The 24056-nt window shown below is 44.5% G+C and overlaps 1 protein-coding gene across 3 annotated transcripts in view; it reads right to left on the reverse strand.

Moving 5' to 3' along the window:
- Window positions 1–24056, reverse strand: part of C4H15orf41 (chromosome 4 C15orf41 homolog) — a 1060100-nt gene that overhangs the window by 617946 nt on the left and 418098 nt on the right. For all 3 annotated transcript variants that reach the window (XM_029600207.1, XM_029600206.1, XM_029600209.1), the window contains one exon: window positions 10896–10945. In XM_029600207.1, coding sequence (XP_029456067.1) covers window positions 10896–10945 — 50 coding nt within the window. The remainder of the gene's footprint in view (window positions 1–10895; window positions 10946–24056) is intronic.

The following is a 24056-nucleotide window of genomic DNA, read 5'->3' on the forward strand; positions in this document are numbered from 1 at the left end:
TTTTTTCATACTTATCTGTTTCTCTTACCTCTTTGGTTCTATTTCCCTTCCACCCCCACCATTAATGTAGAGAGCAGTGATGGAGCTGCATCCAAGTGAAATATCAAGCTTGATTAGTTAGGGGTAGTAGGGGTAGTAACCGCCGCAATAAGCAAGCTACACCCATGCTTATTTGTTTTACCCAGACTATGTTATTCAGCCCTTAATGGTTGTTTTTCTTCTCCCCTGCTGTTGAAGCAGAGAGCTATGCTGGACATGCGTGAAGTATCAGTTTTTTTTCTCCCCTGCCGATGAAGCAGAGAGCTATGCTGGATATGCGTGAAGTATCAGTTTTTCTTCTCCCCTGCTGTTGAAGCAGAGAGCTATGCTGGATATGCATTGAAAGTGAAGTATCAGGCTTATTTGGTTTGGGGTACTAACCGCCGTAACAAGCCAGCTACTCCCCGCTTTGTGATTGCAAATCCTTTTTTCCACATTTCCTCTTGCTGTTGAAGCTTAGAGCGATGTTGGAGTCACAGTAACCATGTGTATGTTTATTGAATAAGGGTATTATCTCCAGGTAGTAGCCGTCATTCTGGCGAGCCTCCCACTCTTCATTGACGGCCTCTTGACTTTATGGATCCACAATGTTTATCCCACGCCCCTTTGAAGTCCTTCACAGTTCTGGTCTTCACCACTTCCTCCGGAAGGGCATTCCAGGCATCCACTACCCTCTCCGTGAAGAAATACTTCCTGACATTGGTTCTGAATCTTCCTCCCTGGAGCTTCAAATCGTGACCCCTGGTTCTGCTGATTTTTTTCCTACGGAAAAGGTTTGTCGTTGTCTTTGGATCATTAAAACCTTTCAAGTATCTGAAAGTCTGTATCATATCACCTCTGCTCCTCCTTTCCTCCAGGGTGTACATATTTAGATTCTTCAATTCTCTCCTCATAAGTCATTTGATGAAGACCTTCCACCTTTTTGGTCGCCCTTCTCTGGACCGCCTCCATCTTGTCTCTGTCTCTTCGGAGATACGGTCTCCAGAACTGAACACAATACTCCAGGTGAGGTCTCACCAAGGACCTGTACAAGGGGATAATCACTTCCCTTTTCTTACTCGATATTCCTCTCTCTATGCAGCCCAGCATCCTTCTGGCTTTAGCTATCGCCTTGTCACATTGTTTCGCCGACTTCAGATCATTAGACACCATCACCCCAAGGTCTCTCTCCTGCTCCGTGCACATCAGCCTTTCTCCCCCCATTGAACACAGTTCATTCGGATTTCCACTCCCCATATGCATGACTCTGCACTTCTAGGCATTGAATCTCAGCTGCCATATCTTCAACCACTCTTCCATCTTCCTTAAATCCCGTCTCATTCTCTCCACTCCTTCTGGCGTGTCCACTCTGTTGCAGATCTTAGTGTCATCCGCAAAAAGACATACCTTAGCTTCTATCCCTTCCGCAATGTCGCTCACAAAGATATTGAAAAGGACCGGTCCCAACACCGATCCCTGCGGTACTATTTGAATTCTTTGCTTCTGTGTTTACTAATGAGGATGTTGGGGAGATACCAGTTCTGGAAATGGTTTTCAAGGGTGATGAGTCAGATGAACTGAAACAAATCACTGTGAACCTGGAAGATGTAGTAGGCCATATTGACAAGCTAAAGAGTAGCATATCACCTGGGTTGGATGGATTGCATCCCAGGGTTCTGAAGGAACTAAAAAATGAAATTTCAGATCTATTAGTTAAAATGTGTAACCTATCATTAAAATCATCCATTGTACCTGAAGACTGGAGGGTGGCCAATTTAATCCCAATATTTAAAAAGGGCTCCAGATGCAATCCGGGAAACTATAGACCAGTGAGCCTGACTTCAGTGCCGAGAAGAATACTGGAAACTATTCTAAACATCAAAATCACAGAGCATATAGAAAGACATTAATGGAACACAGTCAGCATGGATTTACCCAAGGGAAATCTTGCCTCAAAAATCTGCTTCTTTTTTTTTGAAGGAGTTAATAAACATGTGGATAAAGGTGAACCAGTGGATATAGTGTATTTGGATTTTCAGAAGGTGTTTCACAAAGTCCCTTATGAGAGGATTCTATGAAAACTAAAAAGTCATGGGATAGGAGGTGATGTCCTTTCATTGATTACAAACTGGTTAAAAGACACAAAACAGAGAGTGCCTCAGGGATCTGTAGTTGGACTAGTACTTTTTAATATATTTATAAATGATCTAGAAAGGAATACAACGAATGAGGTAGTCAAATTTGCAGAAGATACACAATTATTCACATTAGTTAAATCACAAGTGGATTGTGAAAAATTGCAAGACCATCTTACAAGACTGGAAGATTGGGCATTCAAATGGCAAATTACATTTAATATGGGCATGAGCAAGGTGATCATATAGGGAAAAATAACACATGCTGTAGTTACACGATGTTAGGTTCCATATTAGGAGCTACCACCCGGGAGAAAGATCTAGGCATTATAATACAGCAGTCAAAAAAATCAAACAGAATGTTAGAAATTATAAGGAATGGAAATGTGAATAAAACGGAAAACGTCATAATGGCTCTGTATCGCTCGATGGTGAGACCTTACCTTGAGTACTGTGACCAATTCTGGTTGCTACATCTCAAAAAAAGATATAGTTGCAATGGAGAAGGTATAGAGAAAGGTGACCAAAATGATAAAAAGAATGGAACAGCTCTCTTATGAGGAAAGGTTAAAGAGGTTAAGGCTGTTGAGCTTGGAGAAGAGACCTCTGAGGGGGGATATGATAGAGGTCTTTAAAATCATAAGAGGTCTAGAACAGGTAAATGTGAATCGCTTATTTACTATTTCGGATAATAGAAGGACTAAGGGGCACTCCATGAAATTAGCAAGTAGCACATTTAAAACTAATCGGAGAAAATTATTTTTCACTCAATGCACATTTAAGCTCTGGAATTTGTTGCCAGAGGATGTGGTTAATGCAGTTAGTATAGCTGGGTTTAAAAAAGGATTGGATAATTTATTGGAGAAATCCATTAACTACTATTAAAAAGTTGACTTGGGGTATAGCCACTGCTATTACTGGCATCAGTAGCATGGGATCTACTTAGTGTTTGGGAACTTTCCAGGTACTTGTAGCCTGGATTGGACTCTGTTGGAAACAGGATGCTGGGCTTGATGGACCCTTGGTCTGACCCAGTATGGCAATTTCTTATGTTCTAATATACTGCTGCAAATAAAAGGCACACCCAGTGCTGGACCAATCAGAAAGCTGCAGGGGCATGTCTAACTCTCCCTGGAAACAAATATACTAGAACTCCTGGGAAAGCCAGTAGCCTCTGCAGAAGCTTCACAGTCCAGAAATGCCAGGGTCATGGGTTCAATTCCCATCGACCCTGGCACTGGACCATCCGAAACCCTGCTTCCGGGTCACTAGAATACATGATGTTGGATTCTGCTACATCATCTGCAAGTCCTTGAAGAATTTGTGAATCAGGATAGCCACAGAGCCTGCTGGAGGTTGAAGAAACCGAAAAAGCCCAGAGATATTTGTTCTGGGGTTCTTCTCCTCCTGATGCTGGCAGACAGAGTCTTTATTAGTTTATTTAAAAACTTGGAGTAACAGACATATTCAAGAGGAGACATATGCTGACATATGCTGCAGGAGGTCTCCCCCACGAAATCTTCCTTCTCCTCTGACTATGGATGTAACACAGAGCAATGACCCCCAACAATGATATGGTGATAGAGGTGGTGGCGATTTTAACTGGTGGAGGGGAAAAGGTCTGCTAGGAACACAAAAGACACTGAGCCCACATATTCCCCTTCTGATTCATGAAGAGACTCCCCTGGAGAAGGAAACTCAACCAATTCATTGAAAAGAATTACTCCCTCCACTGAAAGCTTGAGGAGAGTATTGCACTGGTTCAGGACTTTGGATGGCTCCACTATGTGGGAGAATTTCCTCTATCGTGGAAAGAAGAGGTTAGGGCTTAAGGCAGAAAATAAATTCTTTACTAGCTCCAATATCCAGGCTTCCATTGGCTGGGGGACCCTCTGTTCTAGAATTGGAGAGACATTGTCTTCAGAAAACCAGATCAGCTCATCCTCAGTGGACTGCCAGTAAAACCAAAGAGGAACTCAGAGCTGTGGCATCCCCCAAGCTCTGGAGTGTAGGTTGTGTCAGCTCCTGAACAGCACCTTTGTCCATGGACAGCACCAGCACCACATCATTCCATACCATAATGCTAGCAGTAGGACTCAGACTTATGTGCCAAAGCAGTCTGCTCTTACACAATCAGTGGCACTTTAGTATGCTACATCGAGTGTGTAGATTGCACCCTAGAATACAAACTCCATGCCAAAGACACAGACAGCAGCCTGGTTGGCCCTGTCAGCACCATAGGGATCTTCCACACCAAAGGAGGATGGGACCTATGCTGGCGAGACTACCTCCTGCCTCAGTGTAAAGGAGAACCTCGCTCCAGGGCATCATGCACTGATAGCATTGATCTTTTCTTTGGTTCCAAGAGGGATGGCCCTGAAGGGGGTCCTTCATGTCATTTAGGTGCTCTTCTCAGCACCTCACCTGGCATCCTAGGCTTCCACACCATGCTCAATGTCTGACCTGAGACAAGTCTGGGAACCAGGGCCATTGGGGAGAGCTTTCCCATGCTTGAAGGAATATGAGGGAGGATAGATACACAGAGAGGGAAGAGAAAAAGATAAAGAAGATGAGCAGGAAGGGTAAAGATGATGGGGAAGATAGAAAGACAAAGAGCAGGTGGAAAAAGAGGACGAGACAATCAAAGAGCAGGACAAAAACAGAATGACGGGGAGAAAGACGCAGTGGAAAGAGGCAGATGGAAGGAGAGTATATCCAACTAACTTTAGGCTTGCTCTGAGGCAGAGTGTTACAATTCCCGGTCGCAAGGTACCTACTCCTACCTTCCAGCACTGGGCCTGGGCCGTGGCCCTCCTCACCTCGGCGGGCAGCCGCTGCTGCGGTCCAGCCACTTCCCAACTCCACGGCTCAACCGTGGTAGTTGGGAAGCCCTTCTTTCCCTCCTCAGCGATAGGGGAGTACAGCCGCTCCACCTTCCTTGTGGGCTGCCTTCCAACTGCAGAGAGGGGATGCCTCCATGCTGCCCCCACCACTGCAGCCTTCCTCCTCGGCCCCTGCTCCTAGACGTACCATCATCAGGGATTTAAAGGGGCCATGACGGGAAAAGCTCCCGCGGCCCATAGTGATGACATCTACAGCCTTGAGTATATAAGGCAAGCTCTGATGATCAGAGATTGCTTTGGCAACAGGTGTCCTCGCTCTTGTCTGCCTGAGTTCCAGAGTTGCTGTTCCAGTTCATGCGTTCCTGTACATGCACCTGCCTACTATTCCTGCTCCTTATCCTTCTTCCCTTGAACGGACCTTGGATCTCAACTCGGACTGCTTCCTGATCATGTATTCTGCCGCCTGCCTGTGACCTCTGGACTAGACTTGACCATGTACTATGCCGCTTGCCTCTGACTCCTGGTCTGGATCTACCTCATCTTTGGCCCCAGGCCCTCTTCTCCTGGTTGCCTCCGCCCACTATGGCCACGTTCCTGAGATCATCTACGCAGAGGCCCACCTAAGACTAGCCTTCCCTTGCACCCAAAGGCTCAATCTGCGGGGAACATGGGCTGGTAGTGGCGAAGCTCCAGCTCGCCTTTGCTTCCCATCTGGCCTCGCCACCCAACAGAGGGGACCTGTGGGGGTCTCCGCCACAGGTAGCACCAACACCACCTCGGGCCAAGCGTCCACGCCCGCAACAGGTTGCCAAAGCCATGCACCCAGCTGAGGCATCTGCCTTGCAGGTCATTCTGGGCCTGGCACTCAAGATCCAGCAGCAGCAGCAGTACCTTGAGGCTTTGGCGGCTTCCATCGAGCAGCTCCACACCAGTCTCGACTCTAGTTCTCTTCCTGCCACGCAAGCTTCGGCTTCCAGCCCTCCGGTGCAGCCTCCACCTCCAAGGTCACCCCTTTCACTCCAGGTACCACCTCGTTTCAATGGCAATCCTAAACTATGCAGATGTTTTATTAATTAATGCTACATGTACTTCATGCTTCAGGCTGCTACCTTCCCGGATGCTATGACGAAAACAACCTTTATCCTCTCATGACTCGAGGGTAGGGCCCCGTCCTGGGCCTCCCCGCTCTGAGAGCACTTGGATGCCCTCCTCCTGGACCTGCCTCGTTTCGTCGCCAAATTCCTGAAGACCTTAGACGACCCTGGTTGGATTGTGAATGCCAGCTACGAACTTCTGCACCTCCGTCAGGGCTGGCGGCCCCTCAGGGATTATGTCATTGAGTGCCGTACGCTGGCCTCCGAGCTGGGTTGGCAGGAGGATTGTCTCTGTCCCATCTTCCTGGATGGTCTGTCCACCCAACTGAAGGACGAACTCGCAACCCGCAAGCTACTCGATTCGCTGGAAGGTTTAATTGACCAAGCCGGTCATATTGATCGTCGGGCCCAAGAACACAGTCAGGAGCTGCAGTCTCCTCCTCTGCCCTCAGACCCAGATCCTACCAGTTACAAGAAGTCCTCGACGTCCGGAAGAGAGAACAAAGGTGAGAGTATCTCCTCTCCTGGGAGGGTTATGACCCCGAAGAGAATTCGTGGGAGCCAGTTTCCCACATCCTGGACAAAGAGCATTTGAGACAGTTCTACGCATCTCATCTGGTAAGCCAGACCTCCTGTGAGGGACTGTAAGGGGGGGGGGGGGGTACTGTTACAATTCCCAGTCACAAGGTGCCTGACCCTACTTCCCAGCACCGGGCTCAGGTCATGGACCTCCTCATCTCGGCCACGGCGGGCAGCCACTGCTGTGTTCCTGCCGCTTCCCAACTCCAAGGCTCAACCCTGGACAGCCCTTCTCTCACTCCTCCGCGGTGAGGGTGTCCCGCTGCTCCACCTTCCTCGTGGGCTGCCTTCAAGCCATGGCTGGGCTGCTGCCGTGCTGCCTTAGCCTTCCCTCCTCGGCCCCTGCTCCTATGCGCGCATGTGCCGTCATCAGGGATTCAAAGGGGCCGCGGCGGGAAAAGCTTCCGCAGCCCCTAGTGATGACGTCTACAACCTTGAGACGTCATCACTAGGGGCTGGCAAAAATAGTCCTTCTTGCGGGGATGACTTCCAAATTCAAGATCCATGTAGTAACATGCTGCAGTAACCAGGAGATTGACTAGCTCCATTCTGGTGTACATTAAAGGACAAGGCAAATCCAACTATAGCCCTTGCTGGTGCTTTAATGGGGTCAAGATCTACTCCCTGTCCTCATGGACTACAGTTTTCACCTCTTTAAGACTATCTTTGTTGGAGCCTCCCTAAAGGTCAACATCATGCCTTGTACACCTTTAAGTAAGACTCAATCCTGACATCTCTTCCTTGGACAACCGTCTTCCACCAGAAGAGTTTGGGTTTCTACACTCTTCCTCTGGTTTAATCCGAAGGCTGTGCTTGTATCGTCTTACCATCCCTTAGCATAAGATCAAGTTCCATCTTCTACTGAGTTTTCATCTAACAACCACTCTGTTGGATATGAGCCTACTCTCCAGAACTCGCCATTGGTAATCTTTTGCCCAGTCAGCTTGCCCACGTCAACTCCATGCAACATTTGCTGCCAAGAGGAGTAATGGTACTTCTTCAAGCTTAGCCTATCGCCTTCAACGTCATCCTCTATGGCCCCTTTTTAATTGTCCCTGTTTTCAGACCCTTGGCCTACTCAAGAACCACCTTGCCTCTAGTTATGCAAGCTGGCTACTCCTCTATTCTGGTACAACATTTCCAGCTACTAGATAAAACAGTAATGTTGTGAGTAACATCACTACTGCTACTGGAGACATCAACCTTACTGTGTTCCACACTTTCACTTCAGTTAATTAAGCGTCTAGGAATTGAATTTACTCTCTAAGATGCTGCTTCTGATCTACATCCTTTCAGTCATCAGAGCTCACTTCGCTAATACCAGTTTGCCGTCTGATTTACGCATTTCAACTCTTCCAGCTATAAAATCAGCAACAGAGCGCTAACTGTATAACTAGGATTAACTTTAATGTGTCATACTACTGTTACAACCAACTGAAAGCTTAAGAATTGAACAGATTCTCAAAAATGCTATTTTCCCTTCAGCACCTTCAGTAAAGCTGGGTCATGTTTCGCCAAGTTTAATGGTCTTCGTCCTGTCTTCAGTATGTTTCAAATGGCTCCTCTCTTCAGCTCCTTCCAAGCATCTTGAGAGCTTATGTTTGGTCCCCCAAGTTCTTTACTTGGTATAGAAGCTATACCTTCTTGTCTTCAGCTGAAGAGAAGAGGCTGAAGAGGGGGTGCTGTTGCGCTTGCAGGTCCCAACCACAAGCAGCCTCACTCACCCTCCAGCCCGACACCACCGGTCCACTGTTTTTGATGTGGCCTATGACGCCTGGGATCGCCACTGCTTGCTGCCGCACCTAAACAGCCCGACGCCACTGTCTTTTCCCTCTCGCTGCAGGAGCTGCTGACGGGAAAATCTCTGCGCAGCAGGGGAATCAGCCGTTGCTTTCACCTCTTTGCGGCAGGGTTGCCACCGAGGCCGACTTCCTCCTTCTTCCATGGGCTCTGCTTAAGCTCGCACCTCTGCTTTACTTTTAAAGGGCCAGGTGACGGGAAAAGCCCCGCGGCCCCAACGGATAATGTCATCAGCCTGTGCCATGTCCAGCCCTATAAAAGGGATCTGCTTCCACTCCTCGGGGCCTTCGCATGGATCCTCACGGTTTATCTGTGGTTTCTCCTCTGTGCAAGGTTCTCTGTGGTCTTCACCTGTCTTGATGGTCTTCATGTTAGATGTTCCTAGATGCTCCTGGTCTCTCATGGATTTACTGTTCTTCGTTTGAGCTCCTTCCTTGCCTGTTCCAAGTTCCTGATGTTCCAGTCTCTGCCTCTTCATCCTGCTTTCAGGTTTCCTTCTTGTCCACCTTTCTTGGCATGCCCCTTCGTGGTCCATGACCAGTCCATTGGAGTCTGTGTAGGGCACTTCGTGGCACAAGACCTGTCTTCATGTCTGCAGCGCAAGTCTCCAAAAACCCTTGCTTTTAACACCGAGGTCTATTCCTGAATCCGAGTTCTGAATCTTGAGTCTTGAATCCTGAGTCTTGAATCCTGTTCCTGGTCTTTGGATCTTTGGAGTTCCTTGTTCCTGCTTCTGTCTATGCCCTAGACTCAAACCAGAGCCTGCTCCGCTTCAGTGTGGTCTGCAACCAGCCACGGGTGGCGGTGTAGGGCACGCTGCAGTGCAATACTCATCTTGTACTAGTGCCCGAATCCTAAATCCGAACCTGAGTCTTCAAAGTTCCTCGAGACTTCGTCCAAGTTTTCCAAGTTCTTCAAGTCCCCATCCGAGTCTTCCAAGTTCCTTGATTCTTCATCTGAGTCTTCCAAGTTCCTCGAGTCCTCGGGTCTTCGTTCAGTTCCATGTCCTGTCATGTTCCTGTCCTCAGCCTTTGTCTGGCCTCATGCAATCATCGTTCCCAAGCGGCGTTCCCAGAAGGGCTACTGAGTGGCTGGAGGGCTACTCTTGAGACCAGCCTTGCATTGCTGGGTCTCATTTCTGCATGTAGGTCCAGTGGAGGCCTGAGCCTGCCTTGTATCAGTTCCTGTGATGTTCCATGTCCAGCCTTGTTCCAGCTCCAGCCTGTGCTAGGACACTCTCACCTCCCACAGTGTGTCATGGGGCTCCGCCCTGAGCTGCACCGTGGTCTAAGGGCTTACATCTCTCCAGAGCAAGTGATCATACCCCTGCGATTGCAACATTAACTATATACCTCATAACTAACAAAAGGAAAAAAATCAAAGAAAAAACAATATTAGGAGGAACAGAGCCTGCAAAGAGGCTAGCCTGATACTTCACTTTGAATGTAAAATCTAGCATTGCTCTCTATTTCATTGGCAGGGGAAAATGTGGAAAAGAGGATTTACATTCAGACAACATCCAGCAAGGCACTGATCTGTGCAGGTTTGGTAAACAAGCATCGGGGTAATTTGCTTGATGTGGCGGTTACTACCCTTAACCATTAAGCCTTCTGCTTCACTTTTGATGCAACTCCAACATTACTCTCTGTATCAGCGGCAGGGGGTGGCAGGAAATTCGAATCAAACAGTTACCAAATAAGGGCCCTGAACTTGGTGGGTTAATAAGTGGGAAAATAAGTGTGGGAGCTTGCTGGGCAGACTGGATAGGCCGTTTGGTCTTTTTTCTGCCGTCATTTCTATGTTTCTATGTTACTACTGCTTAAAGCTGGTCAATGTAGACCTGCCAGGCTACCATTTTTATCATGATCTGTTTAATTAGAACTTAAAACAGCAGTATGCAACAAACATGTTTATCTCTGTTCCTCTTTTTCCATTTTTGCATAAATACATTTTTCCTTAAATTTTAACATTAGGAATAAAAGATGTGTACCTTTTATTATGACTATGTTCCTATTTTTAAAACTTCCCTTCCTGAAGTCTTCATCTGCACATTGCGTTCATGTTTTAAAAGCACAGGTTTCTGATGGCTGCTATCACAAGCAGAACCCTGATTTTCTCAAGCCCAAAGGAATGTTTACGTCTAAGTAGGAAGAGTTTTCAAAACTTTCAGGAATGATTGAAAAAGGGAGAACTGAAATAGCTTAATTTGTTCCAATTACTGAATGAATTATTGTGCAGCTTATCTTGGGTAGTATTGTGGTTTTAAGCAAAGGCTGCAGCAAGCTCCCAGCTGATGGAATGTAAAACATTCAACTAGGAAACGTATCTTGTGAAGCAGAACGTTATGTCAAGTTAAAAGTATATGCCTTCTCTCCACAGCCCAAGCTCATTAATCCTGCACCTACAACTTTATGGGGAAAGGATACTGCTTGATGCAATCCACCAACGGTCCATAGCAGCAGTCATTCAGAGTGCACTGTGAAGACAAAAGCCGCAATATAAACCAAGATGACAAGGAAAAACAATATTACAGATACAAAGAATCTTAAAAGCAGTAATTAATATAATATAATAATAATTTTTCTTCAAAAAAGCTATCAAGAGCGTTTGAGATTTAATCATAGAAAAAAATAAAATGCATGCATTTTCTTCACAATAAAAGCATGCTATTAAAAAATGAAAAATTTCATTTATGGTGCACTCTAACCCACAGATGCTTTATAGTGACAGTAATTAAATGAGGTTTAAAACCTGGTCCTCTGCTAGGCAGATACCAGCAGAGCCACTGAAGAGAAAGAGAGAATGAGAAGAGAGAACAAGGAAGCACAGAAAAGAAAGTATAAGAAAGGAGAAGACTGAATGAAGGCAGAAAATATACAGAAAGAGGGAGAAACAGAACGTAGATATATATAGAACAGGGAAGAAGAGGGTTGAAATAAAGTCATAGTGGAAGGGAAAGAATACATTTGGATTTATATAGAAAGATCCAAAATCATTGTCCATGTCAGAATATTTTTCAAGTGAACAATGTCCTAGATTAGACAGAGCAAATCAAAAGGGTAAGATATGAAAATAGGAATGCCATGTTAAAAGAGATAGCTAAAAGGGAAAGATAATAATACTGTACCACCACACTGCTGAGCAAACTTAAGTATTTTCCTTGGCTTGTCTTGCTTTATTTGATTTTCCTTAGTGTTCCATTTCCTACTGCTCTTATTTCTTCCCTTTGCCTCTTAAGTTTTTCCTTTTTCTATGTCCATTTTTTCCTCAACTCTATCATTTCTTCTAGCTTTTTCTACTTCAGTTTCTTGTCACCGTACACACATACAGTATGAGCTTACATCTTCTATCTCCTTCCAATTCAATACAACTACTATTCATTGCATTTTATTCCTTTCCTCACCTTTTGCATTCTGATTCTTCTCCCTCTTATCTTATTTCTTCCTCACAACGTTCTCTTTCCTTTCTTCCTGTCTGCAGGTCCCCATATTTTCTCTATTTTCATAGTCCTTCTCACACACAACAGTTAAACAGAATAGTTGCCAAGACTTTGTGCATAGCACCACTGCTGAGAACTCTAGGCAAGAAAATAGCACCAAGCAAGTGTGAGGGTCCCAGTAAACCCATGGAGGCAAAAGCATGCATCATCAAGGTGATAGGACAAGGGACCCACTTGATCTTAAGGCCTGAACGACACAAGCTCTAAGAGGGGCACTTTCAACTCAGGGTGGGTTTTGGGTGGAGGCGGTGTAACATTGGCCTGCCTAGGGAGCAAGGGTATGCAGACTCTTGTACCCCCCCCCCCCCCCCCCAGAACCTACCCTCAGTTGAAAGTGCCCCTCTTACAATGGGAGATATATAAAGTGTCATATTGTCTCTCTCTCAATTATACAAGCATGTTATTAAAATATGCGCATAAATGCTGCACATATATGCATGGCAGGGATATTTCAAATGATATATGTGTACTTGCATGCACGATATAAAATTAAGCATATCTCTGCTTATGTGCCAATACGCGTGTTTTTGGGTGCACACACGCTTGTTTTAAAATTTATCTGTGAGGGTACAACTTAGAATATTTAATTATCTTAATGTACGGTACAGTAATTTTTTATTTTTCTTTAAACCATATTTATTAGTCAATATAACAAACATCAATAAAGTGATGAAAAAACACTAATATCACCAGAACTGTAAATATATACAAAATGTAACAGCTTCATGATTGACCTGATTTTTCCACTGATATCCCCACAATCACAGAACCATTTACACAAACAGGAAGATTTATATAAAAAAAAGTTGTACATAGCAAATAAATAAATAAATGGGCAAAAACCACCACAAATCCATAATACAATAATCTGATCTGTGGCCCTGAAACATCAGACTTGTCCCCCCTGCAGACCTGATAATACTCTGAAAGAAAATGCAGACACCTAGGATGAGATATTTCGTAATGTTTCAACAGTTACAACTGAGCCAGTTGTTTCAATTTTATTTTCCAAGTTCTAAAGATAGATAATTCATTCCTTATCCAGTACAACAAAATTACTTTGTTAGTCAGAAAGAGATAAAGAATGAGAAACATTTGGCACCCGTGAGTAAAACAAATTTATGGGAAAAGATTTAAATATATCAATGGACCAGACCAATGTATATTACACTGTAAAATTATTTCCAAATACGCGAAGATCTGATTCCAATATGAGCTCAATTTGTGACATTCTATAAACATTTGGCTAAACGTGCCCATAAAATAGTCCCTGTGATGCATTTTGGTTCCTTTTTCTCTGGTAAGATAAATCCAATGAATAATATTGAATTGCATTTCTCATATATTAGCTGCAGTGATACAACAATAAGACATGAAAAAAGCCTGAGAAATAACTGTTTCACATAATGAACTTCTCAAATCAGCATTCCATATAACTGCCAGCTTCGTCATGTGATAGGTTTTCTATATGAAATAGAAATCTTATTAAATTTAGGTGTAAAGTTAAAAATGATTCATCCACATCAGTAAATACAAGATCATTAATATTATTCTTATATATGGATAAACAATAATGGTTTGTTTGCAAATAAGCAAAAAGGTGATGACCAGGAAAATTCCTTAAACTGCACCAATTGTCTCACAACGCAGGCCAACTGTTTCCCACAAATAAAATACAGAAACACCTAGTCTAGCTAGAAAATCCATATTGCCAATAAATGGCAACAGTAAAAGGAGAAATTGTAGCTTTATGTCCCAGATTTTAATTCCACCATTTCCATGCTTTTTTTTTTTTATAGCAACTAACCAAAATATAGCGTCTCTAAAAGTAGGCTTCTTGACCCTTTTACATGTAAAAGGTTGATACGTCTATATAGATGAACTCACTCATCCATTAATTGATTTATATCAAATTTATTATTACGGGAAACCCACTCTTGTACACAACAGAGTAAGCAAAAATGTTATATGCCCTAAAATCAGGCAGAGCAAGGCCACCACTTTTTTTTTTTCCCCAAAAGGTCAAGGTGATATAACTCAAGCAGCATCTTTTATTCTTCCAAATAAAGTAATGAGAGATTTAAGTTTGTTAAGTTCCCCATTCTTCAGCCAAAGAGGAAGCATTTGCCAACAAAATACTATCTTGAGTAAAATAATCATTTTTACTAAAGCATAACAATCCATAAACGAAAACAGAAGGTGTTACCTGCCATCTCTCAAACAAGATATTAATATCGTCAAAAACAAAAACAAAATTTAAAACAAACATATCAAATAATGAATCTTATCCAGTGTCCACTGAAGGGGGAAAGCAAATGTTGCTTACCTGTAACAGGTATTCTCACAGGACAGCAGGATGTTAGTCCTCACATATGGATGACATCATCAGGATGGAGCCCAATCACGAAAAAATTCTATCAAAGTTTCTAGAACTTTGACTGGCCTCTACTGGGCATGCCCAGCATGGCATTAACCCTGCAGCCAGCAGGGGTCCCCCTTCACTCTTATTTGATAGCTACAGGCAGTGCCGAAAAATAAAACAACAAAACGTTACAAACCCAACACCGTGGGGCTGCGGGTGGGTTTCGTGAGGACTAACATCCTGCTGTCCTGTGAGAACACCTGTTACAGGTAAGCAACTCTGCTTTCTCACAGGACAAGCAGGATGATAGTCTTCACATATGGGTGAATACCAAGCTGAGTATACTTGGATTTTCAGAAGGCGTTTGACAAAGTTCCTCATGAGAGGCTTCTAGGAAAAGTAAAAAGTCATGGGATAGGTGGCGATGTCCTTTCATGGATTGCAAACTGGCTAAAAGACAAGAAACAGAGAGTAGGATTAAATGGACAATTTTCTCAGTGGAAGGGAGTGGACAGTGGAGTGCCTCAGGGATCTGTATTGGGACCCTTACTTTTCAATATATTTATAAATGATCTGGAAAGAAATACGACGAGTGAGATAATCAAATTTGCAGATGACACAAAATTGTTCAGAGTAGTTAAATCACAAGCAGATTGTGATAAATTGCAGGAAGACCTTGTGAGACTGGAAAATTGGGCATCCAAATGGCAGATGAAATTTAATGTGGATAAGTGCAAGGTGATGCATATAGGGAAAAATATCCCATGCTATAATTACACAATGTTGGGTTCCATATTAGGTGCTACAACCCAAGAAAGAGATCTAGGTGTCATAGTGGATAACACATTGAAATCGTCGGTTCAGTGTGCTACGGCAGTCAAAAAAGCAAACAGAATGATGGAATTATTAGAAAGGGAATGGTGAATAAAACGGAAAATGTCATAATGCCTCTGTATCGCTCCATGGTGAGACCGCACCTTGAATACTGTGTACAATTCTGGTCGCCGCATCTCAAAAAAGATAAAATTGCGATGGAGAAGGTACAGAGAAGAGCCACCAAAATGATAAGGGGAATGGAACAACTCCCCTATGAGGAAAGACTAAAGAGGTTAGGACTTTTCAGCTTGGAGAAGAGACGACTGAGGGGAGATATGATAGAGGTGTTTAAAATCATGAGAGGTCTAGAACGGGTAGATGTGAATCAGTTATTTACACTTTCGGATAATAGAAAGACTAGGGGGCATTCCATGAAGTTAGCATGTGGCACATTTAAGACTAATCGGAGAAAGTTCTTTTTTACTCAACGCACAATTAAACTCTGAAATTTGTTGCCAGAGGATGTGGTTAGTGGTTAGTATAGCTGTGTTTAAAAAAGGATTGGATAAGTTCTTGGAGGAGAAGTCCATTACCTGCTATTAAGTTCACGTAGAGAATAGCCACTGCCATTAGCAATGGTAACATGGAATAGATTTAGTTTTTGGGTACTTGCCAGGTTCTTGTGGCCTGGATTGGCCACTGTTGGAAGCAGGATGCTGGGCTTGATGGACCCTTGGTCTGACTCAGTATGGCATTTTCTTATGTTCTTATGAGGATGCCTGAGCAAAGCACCAAATGCCCCAAAGATGTGCAACAGGCACAACAACAAGGGTGGAAATTTGGTTAGGAGGGCATCCAAAACCTTGAACGGATCGGTGGAAAGATGTTGGGAAGTTAACCTGAAAACAAGTTGCGTAGAATGGACTGGCCAAAGATGGAATCCTGTGTGCCAGCCTTATCTAAGCAATAATGGGCTGTGAAAGTATGGAGAGAACTCCAGGTAGCAGCCTTACAAATATCAGCAAGCGGCACCGAACGGAGGTGCACTACTGATGTTGCCATGGCCTTGACAGAGTCTGCTTTTACACGGCCTTGTAGCAGAATGCCTGCTTGCTGGTAGCAAAAAGAAATGCATTCCGCCAACCAGGAGGAGAGAACAAAAGAACATGCCATACTGGGTCAGACCAAGGGTCCATCAAGCCCAGCATCCTGTTTCCAACAGTGGCCAATCCAGGCCATAAGAACCTGGCAAGTACCCAAAAACTAAGTCTATTCCATGTTACCGTTGCTAGTAATAGCGGTGGTTATTATCTAAGTCAACTTAATTAATAGCAGGTAATGGACTTCTCCTCCAAGAACTTATCCAATCCTTTTTTAAACACAGCTATACTAACTGCACTAACCACATCTGAGGGGGGGTGGGGATATGATAGAGGTCTTTAAAATCATGAGAGTTCTTAAACGAGTAGATGTGAATCGGCTATTTATACTTTCGGATAATAGAAGGACTAGGGGGCACTCCATGAAGTTAGCAAGTACCACATTTAAGACTAATCGGAGAAAATTATTTTTCACTCAATGCACAATTAAGCTCTGGAATTTATTGCCAGAGGATGTGGTTAGTACAATTAGTGTAGCTGGGTTCAAAAAAGGTTTGGATAAGTTCTTGGAGAAGTCCATTAACTGCTATTAATCAAATTGACTTAAGGAATGGCCTCTGCTATTACTGGCATCAGTAGCATGGGATCTTCTTGGTGTTTGGATACTTGCCAGGTTCTTGTGGCCTGGTTTAGCTTCTGTTGGAAACAGGATGCTGGGCTTGATGGACCCTTGGTCTGACCCAGCATGGCAATCTCTTATGTTCTTATTTTCTCAGAGCACCTGGGACTCCCGGGTCTGTCGGAGGGTGGGGCCTCCTTGTCACGGGGTTGCTTCGGTGGTAGCATGGCAGTCGCCGATGCCGCATCGGGATAGGTGCCATGCGATGTCGACCGGTGTCAGTGTTTCTGGGATCTCCCACGATCCTCAGCCCAATCTTTCCCCGGTGCCGAAGAAGCTGAGGATCCTGATGTCCTTGTGAGTGGAGAGACCATTGAAGAGTGGTCACCGTCTCCATGGTCCTTAGATGATACCGCCAGGGGTGTAGAGAGGGAAAGCGTATCGAGCAGTTCCCCTTGACCCTGGAGCATCGATGATTCCGACGCAGGCATGGATGGAACAGACTTCTTGGAGCCAAAAAGTTTCTCCATTTTATCCAGCTGCAAGCAACGGCCCTTGGGGGGGAATCTGATCGCACAGTTGACACCCTCGGACGTCGTGTGATGCTCCCAGGCAAAGAATACAAACCTTGTGTGGGTCCATGATGGACATGGTCTGCAGGCACTGGGGGACCGGCGAAAACTGGACGACACCATGAAGTAAGAAAAATAACTGGCATGCGGTCTATGGCCGGCAGCTACCGAGGCGGGGCGCACCAGGTATTGACTGCAGAGGAGGTATAAAATGTAAACCTACCGCAACGAGAAGGGGACACACTCTGGAGAAGGGGGACCTGGTGTTTGACTGCAGAAGAACAGGGAAAAAGACAAGAAAAGTACTCTTAAGAGCCTGAGCTCCAAAACCGAAGCAACTGCACCACAGAAAAGAAAAGACTGAAGGGGGACCTTGCAAGGAACGGGCGGGTGTACCAGTCACAGCTTCTAGAAACTTTGACAAAAGTTTTCCATGCCGGGCTCCATCTGATAATGTCACCCATCTGTGAGGATTACCACCCTGCTTATCCTAGGAGAAGCATCCTTAAGATATACTTAGGGTGCTCTGTTTTCAGTTGAAACCGATTTTCACCCTAATTTTAGGCTGATTAAAAAGCTGCCCCAGAGCTGCAGATGCAGCATCTCAAGGCCTCCAGGAACTGCTAGAAGTCAGTGCCGGTATTTCATGTCTTGCTCCCCCCACCAGTGAAAGCATTTGCCTCCAGTGCCTCTGATGTTATATTTTAAGTCCCGTCTCACCCTCCCATCAAGCAGCTAAAGTGCCTGCTGCTTGGTACCACTCCCTCATCCCACAAAAAAGGAAGTGCAGTGCTACAGAATACAGAAGCCTCAGCAAGAATGCTGATGAAGAAGAAAGGAGATATCTAGAGCTGTGACTAGTAAAATTGAATGCTGTTGCAATGGCAGGGGTGGGGGGGGGGGGAGAAGAGGGAGATTCTCGGGGGTGTGGGGAGAGAAAGGGACAGGCTAGGCATGGGATAGGGTAGAGATAGGGATGGTGCTGAGTGGGTGAGTGGGAGAATCTGCTTACATAGAAATGTAGAAATGATGGCAAAAGAAGACCAAACGGCCCATCCAGTCTGCCCAGCAAGCTTTCACATTTTTTTTTATCATACTTATCTGTTACTCTTGGCCCTTATTAGTAACTTTTTGGTTCTAGTTACCTTCCACCCCCACCATTGATGTAGAGAGCAGTGCTGGAGCTGCATCTAAGTGAAGTATCTGGCTTAATTGGTTAGGGGTAGTAACTGCTGCAATAAGCATGCTACTCCCATGCTTATTTGTTTACCCACCCTGTGTATTCAGTCCTTGTTGGTTGTTGTCTGAATATAATTCCTCTTTTCTTTATTCCCCCCCTGCCGTTGAAGCAGAGAGCTATGCTGGATATACATTGAAAGTGAAGTATCAGTCTTTCCCCCCTGCCATTGAAGCAGAGAGCTATGCTGGATATGCATTGAAAGTGAAGTATCAGACTTATTTGGTTTGGGTTAGTAACTGCTGCAACAAGCCCGCTACTCCCTGTTTTTTTGTGAATGCAAGACTTATTTACCACATTTCCTCTTGCCGTTGAAGCATAGAGCAATGCTGGAGTCACATTGACAGAATGTTTATTGAATAAGGGTATTAATCTCCAGGTAGTAGCTGTCATTTCCGCAAGCTACCCCCATGCCTCTTTCTCTTCATTCACATCCTCTAGACTTTATGGATCCACAGTATTTATCCCACTCCCCTTTGAAGTCCTTCACAGTTTTGGTCTTCACCACTTCCTCCGGAAGGGCGTTCCAGGCATCCACCACCCTCTCCGTGAAGAAATACTTCCTGACATTGGTTCTGTTAATATTCTTTTATTTTACTGGCTTCTGTCCATCAAAATAAACTCAGATATTTACACTGAAATAGTCACATTTTTCCACTGATTTTCTCCGTTTTTGTTCCTGTCATAATAAGCCCTGATAGATTCCTGGGAAAATTTAAAAATTAAAATCCAAAAATGAGGTCCCTAAATATACTTCAGCTGTCTAAAAATATGAAGTTTGAAAAATGCAGAGTGCAACACAACATGCAACTGTGGACATAAGATCCATCGGCGATCCATTTGGACACACAAGTTCCTAGCACTCTCCCCAAAAACTCCATTTATCTGTAATTTTGTCAAGCCTGTGGCAGGCAAGGATCTTCCAATTCAGAGAACTTTGGTCTTAGATACGTTCAGCTTCAGATCAATCTGATTAAACCAGGAGTTAACCACTCCCAAACAGCTAGACAATACAATAAAAGAATCAATACTCCCAGCTATAGGACTGTATATCATCAGCATATATTCTAATGGTAATGCCAAACAGGGGCATTGTTAGCACCAGGCACGTGGGTCCCATGCCCAGAGTGCAAACATCAATGCCCAAGTCTCAGCTGCACACTTCAGGGCAGCAGTAGCAACAGTAATGGGGTCAAAATGACAGCGGGCAAGAAAACAAACAAATTTAAGCTGCTCCTACCAAGCAGAGTGGAGGAGGATCCAAACAATTTTTTTTCTCTTCTTGGTTCCGAGCCACACAGCCCATAGGAAAGCTGAAAACAGCAGGGGCAGGTCATGGCCAGAGGCAGAGTGGGTAAGGGAGCCAGAGGGGGTTGAAGAGATTGCTTCTGGCCAGAGGAGGAAGATTGCAGCTTTAAGTCAATCTGGCTACAGAAGGAGGAATGGGTGATGTCAACCTCCATGGGGCTGAAAAAGAAGGAAGAAGGCAGCAGCAGTAGTAGAGAGCCCAGCAGTGTCAGCCTCAACAGCACTGAAGAGGAAGCTCAGCTCTGTATATTACAAACGAAAGGCAGATGTTGAATCTTCCTTTTCCTGTGAAGGTCAGGACAGAGGGAGGGGGGTGTGAAGCCTCAGTGGGGATGGAAGACTAATTCTCGCTCTCTTCCATTCTCACTGATGCTTGATACCCCCTCACAGGGTTCAAGGAAGCGAGCTGGGAGAGGGGAGGAGGTAGAAGAGAGCAATTTAGGGGGGGGATGGGGTGTTGTATTTGAGATGGGGCAGTAAGAGTGAATTGGAGGACTTGAGCCTGCATATGGGGAAGGAGGAAGCTGGAAGTTTTGAGCCTGGGGAGGGGATGGAGCTGATCCCACCCATGGCCAAAGACAAAAGGGCCTGGGACTGCTAAAGTAACCCATCTAGCTTGCAGCCAATAAGAGAGAGGTCTGGCATAAGTGAGAGGCTAGAGTAAACATATGAGAGAGAAGAAACCATCTGAGTCTGTGTACATATATGACAGAGAGGAAAGCACCTGAGTACTTGTGTGCATAAGGGTGTAGGAAGTATCTGAGTTTGTGTGTGCATGTATGAGACTAGGAAGTATCTGAGTGTGTATATATCTATGAGAGAGTGGAAAGCATATGAATGTGTTTGTATGAGAAGAGAAGTATCAGAGTGTTTGTGTGTGAGAAAAAAGCCTCTGTGTATGAGAGAAGGAAAGAGGGAAACGTGTGTGTGAGAGAGAGAGAAGATGGCTTCTGTACCTCTTCTACCGTACTAATCCATGAAAATCTCACGGTGATAGAAATGATAAATTCCCAGGTAAGGAGATTTTTAAAAATCCTTAGTATTTTTAATAATTGGGTGTTATTGATGTGTTTGCTGTTTTGAAATATTTTGTTGGTATTTGGGAATTTTTAAACATGAATGTTTAATTATTGGATGTTCTATTTATCAATTATTTTGAAACATTCTTTTTATTTGAATTGATTTACTATTATAATTATTTTATATTTTTTTATTTTGGTTGTTTTATGAAGAATGGTGATCTTTCTGTTCTTCTGTTGTTGCACTGCATACAGAGTCTGGCTTGTTGTGGTTTCTAGTTCAGTTTTAGTCTGCACATTTCTATTTATACTTTATGTACCTTTATTCTGTATTTGGTGAGGGTCTGTCTGTGTTCTGCATGTGTGACGAGGTGAGGTATTCTGCTAGCATGTAGTTTCTGTGTAGAGATCTATAGAAGCTTGGCTTGCTCTGCTTTTCTAATAGGAGGTGTATTGGTGTTTTAGGATTTGCTGGAATATTTACAGTGTGTCTTTTCATAGGTAGAATTGTTACAGTGACTGCTGGAAGTTAATGTCATTTTGTATGGGAGGTTTACTGTATTGTAATTCAGTTTACTCATAGCTTTCTGAAGAACAAACCCACACCAAACATGCTTTGTAACAGGCCTAATACCATATGATTCAGTGTGGGATTTTATTTTCTTTTTGCAGGATTTTCTGGTTGGCACCACAGCAGTGCATGTAAATATAATATATGTTGCGACCCCAGTCGCTTACGCAGCGACCAGGGCTCTTACCTTCCCCGCGGGTCTCCCCCCTGCGCCGCGAGCCGCGCGATTCCGGGCCGGCCTGGCCGCATGGCGGCGGCGTCCTCCTCGTGGGGACGCCGGCAAGCCCGAGGATAGCTCCGCCTCCTGCGGGGGAATGCGCGCGCGCGAGGGCTGTCCTTTTGAGCTCCCAGCACCCGGATGTGCCGATCCGCCCTCTTTCTGACGTCAGCCCCGGAGGGGGATTTAAACCCGCAGCTTTCTTCTTTGCTTTGCCTTGCAACGTGGTCACTCCTTGGAGAGAGTTAGTTGCTGCTATCCTGCGTTTCTTGATCCTGGTTTGTCTCACGTTTCTGCCTGCCTGCTGCCTGTCTTGATCCTGGTTTGTCTCACGATTCTGCCTGCCTGCTGCCTGCCTTGATCCTGGTTTGTCTCACGATTCTGCCTGCCTGCTGCCTGCCTTGATCCTGGTTTGTCTCACGAGTCTGCCTGCCTGCTGCCTGCCTTGATCCTGGTTTTGTTTCACGTCTCTGCCTGTTCGCTGCCTGCCTCGACTCTGGCTCGCTTCTTGGATCCACTACTTGCTGCATACCCAGACTCCGGTACATCTCCTCGTTCCTGTCTTCAGCTACCAGTCCAGACTTCTGTCCGCCCTCGGTTTCCCTTCACGCCTGTGACTCTCCTAAGTCCCAGCGGTCCGGGTCCCTACGGGCTCCTCCTGGGGGGACCTCGGACTTCCAGGGCGAAGCCACCTAAGTCCTAGCGACCCGGGCCCTAACAGCTCCTCTGGTGGGGTCACGGGTTTCCAGGTGAAGATCCATCCCGCACTGTGTGTGTCTGCCTTCCGACCGTCCCATATTGCCGGTCGGCCCAAGGATCCACACCCGGAGCACAACAATATACACGTAAATTATATGTTTTTTACTTCGGAGGACTATACTTTGAATGTCCTTTTATGTACAATTAGTTATTTTCCATTCATAATTTGTAATTGCGTGCCCGAGCTGGAATAAGAGCAGCACTGGGAGCCTTGTGCTTCTAACCCACTCATCCTGCTTGTTCAATCAGCTATTTGAACCCATGTGGTGTGCATGGAAGGAGGTAATTGTGATTCTTCAATGTAATAATCAAAATCTTGAGGGGGGGAGGAAGGTGGAAAGACCTGTGGGCCTGTGCCCGGGATGTAAGTACCTAGCAACACCCCTGATGGCAAAACTCCCAATTATTTGACACCCAGCTAAAAATAGATATTAAATAAAACTGAATAAAGGGCTGAGACCTGGGGCATGCCTGACTCCATAGCAATCCAGGCAGATTTATTATTCCCTACAAATACTTGCTGTTGACGATATTTTAGGAAAAAGTAAACCATTTAAGAATGTCCCTAACTATATACAAAGTTAGTATATCCTCTCAAGTCAGTCAAAAGAAGATGAAATGTTCAAAAATCATGACCTCTGCAGAGTCATTATCCATTTCCTGTAATAACAGCTCTGTGACAAATAACATCATTTCCACATTGTGGTTCTTATAGAATATACATTGGAAAGGACTTAATTATTCTCCTCTAAATAGCTGTTAAGCTCTACCAGTATCAATTTCTCTAATACTTTCCCCAAATAGGGAGGTTCAAAATAAACATATCTTGGACAGCTCAATCACTGGTAAACTAGGTTTCTTTACAACTGGCTGCACTGCAGCCTTCTTTAACTTATTGGGCACAACCCCTTTATACAAATTAAATCTTTTGTAAGTATTCCCAAAAACAATTGCTTCAAATTCCAGAATACCAGAAAGGGCATACATGTCAAAGGGACAATGGATATTTCTTAAACTAGTCTTCTACTTCCTTTGCCCGCATCATATGGAATTGATCCCAACTTCATAACAGTGTCATTCATTACTTGAGCAGGTATCTGTAGATCCTTCTTGGAGAAAAAAAGGAAGAAATTGGGGACAGGAGGGAGATAGAAATAGCTTGGAAAAGGAAGGAGGATAGAGAAAGAAAGCATGAGAGAAGAAAGAAAGAAAGATGCATGGGAAGGTAGGGACAGGGTAGGAAGAGTATAAAGAGATAGGAGAGAGGTGAGATAAGTAGAAGGATGGGATGAAGAAGAAGGTAAAAAGGTAGAGACGAGAGTTTATATCTAGAGAAAGGCATTCAGTGGATGAAAAAGAACAAATAAAGAAGGTGAAGCAATATGAAGGAAGAAAAATGAGAAGAATATGAAAAGAGAAAAAGGAAAATGGAAGCAGATTTGAAACTCATAGATCAAGAACAGGAGGAAGAACAAACAGATAGAATACATCAAACCAGAGCCACTAAT

The sequence above is a fragment of the Rhinatrema bivittatum genome, chromosome 4 (assembly GCF_901001135.1).
Source record: "Rhinatrema bivittatum chromosome 4, aRhiBiv1.1, whole genome shotgun sequence".
NCBI lineage: Eukaryota > Metazoa > Chordata > Amphibia > Gymnophiona > Rhinatrematidae > Rhinatrema > Rhinatrema bivittatum.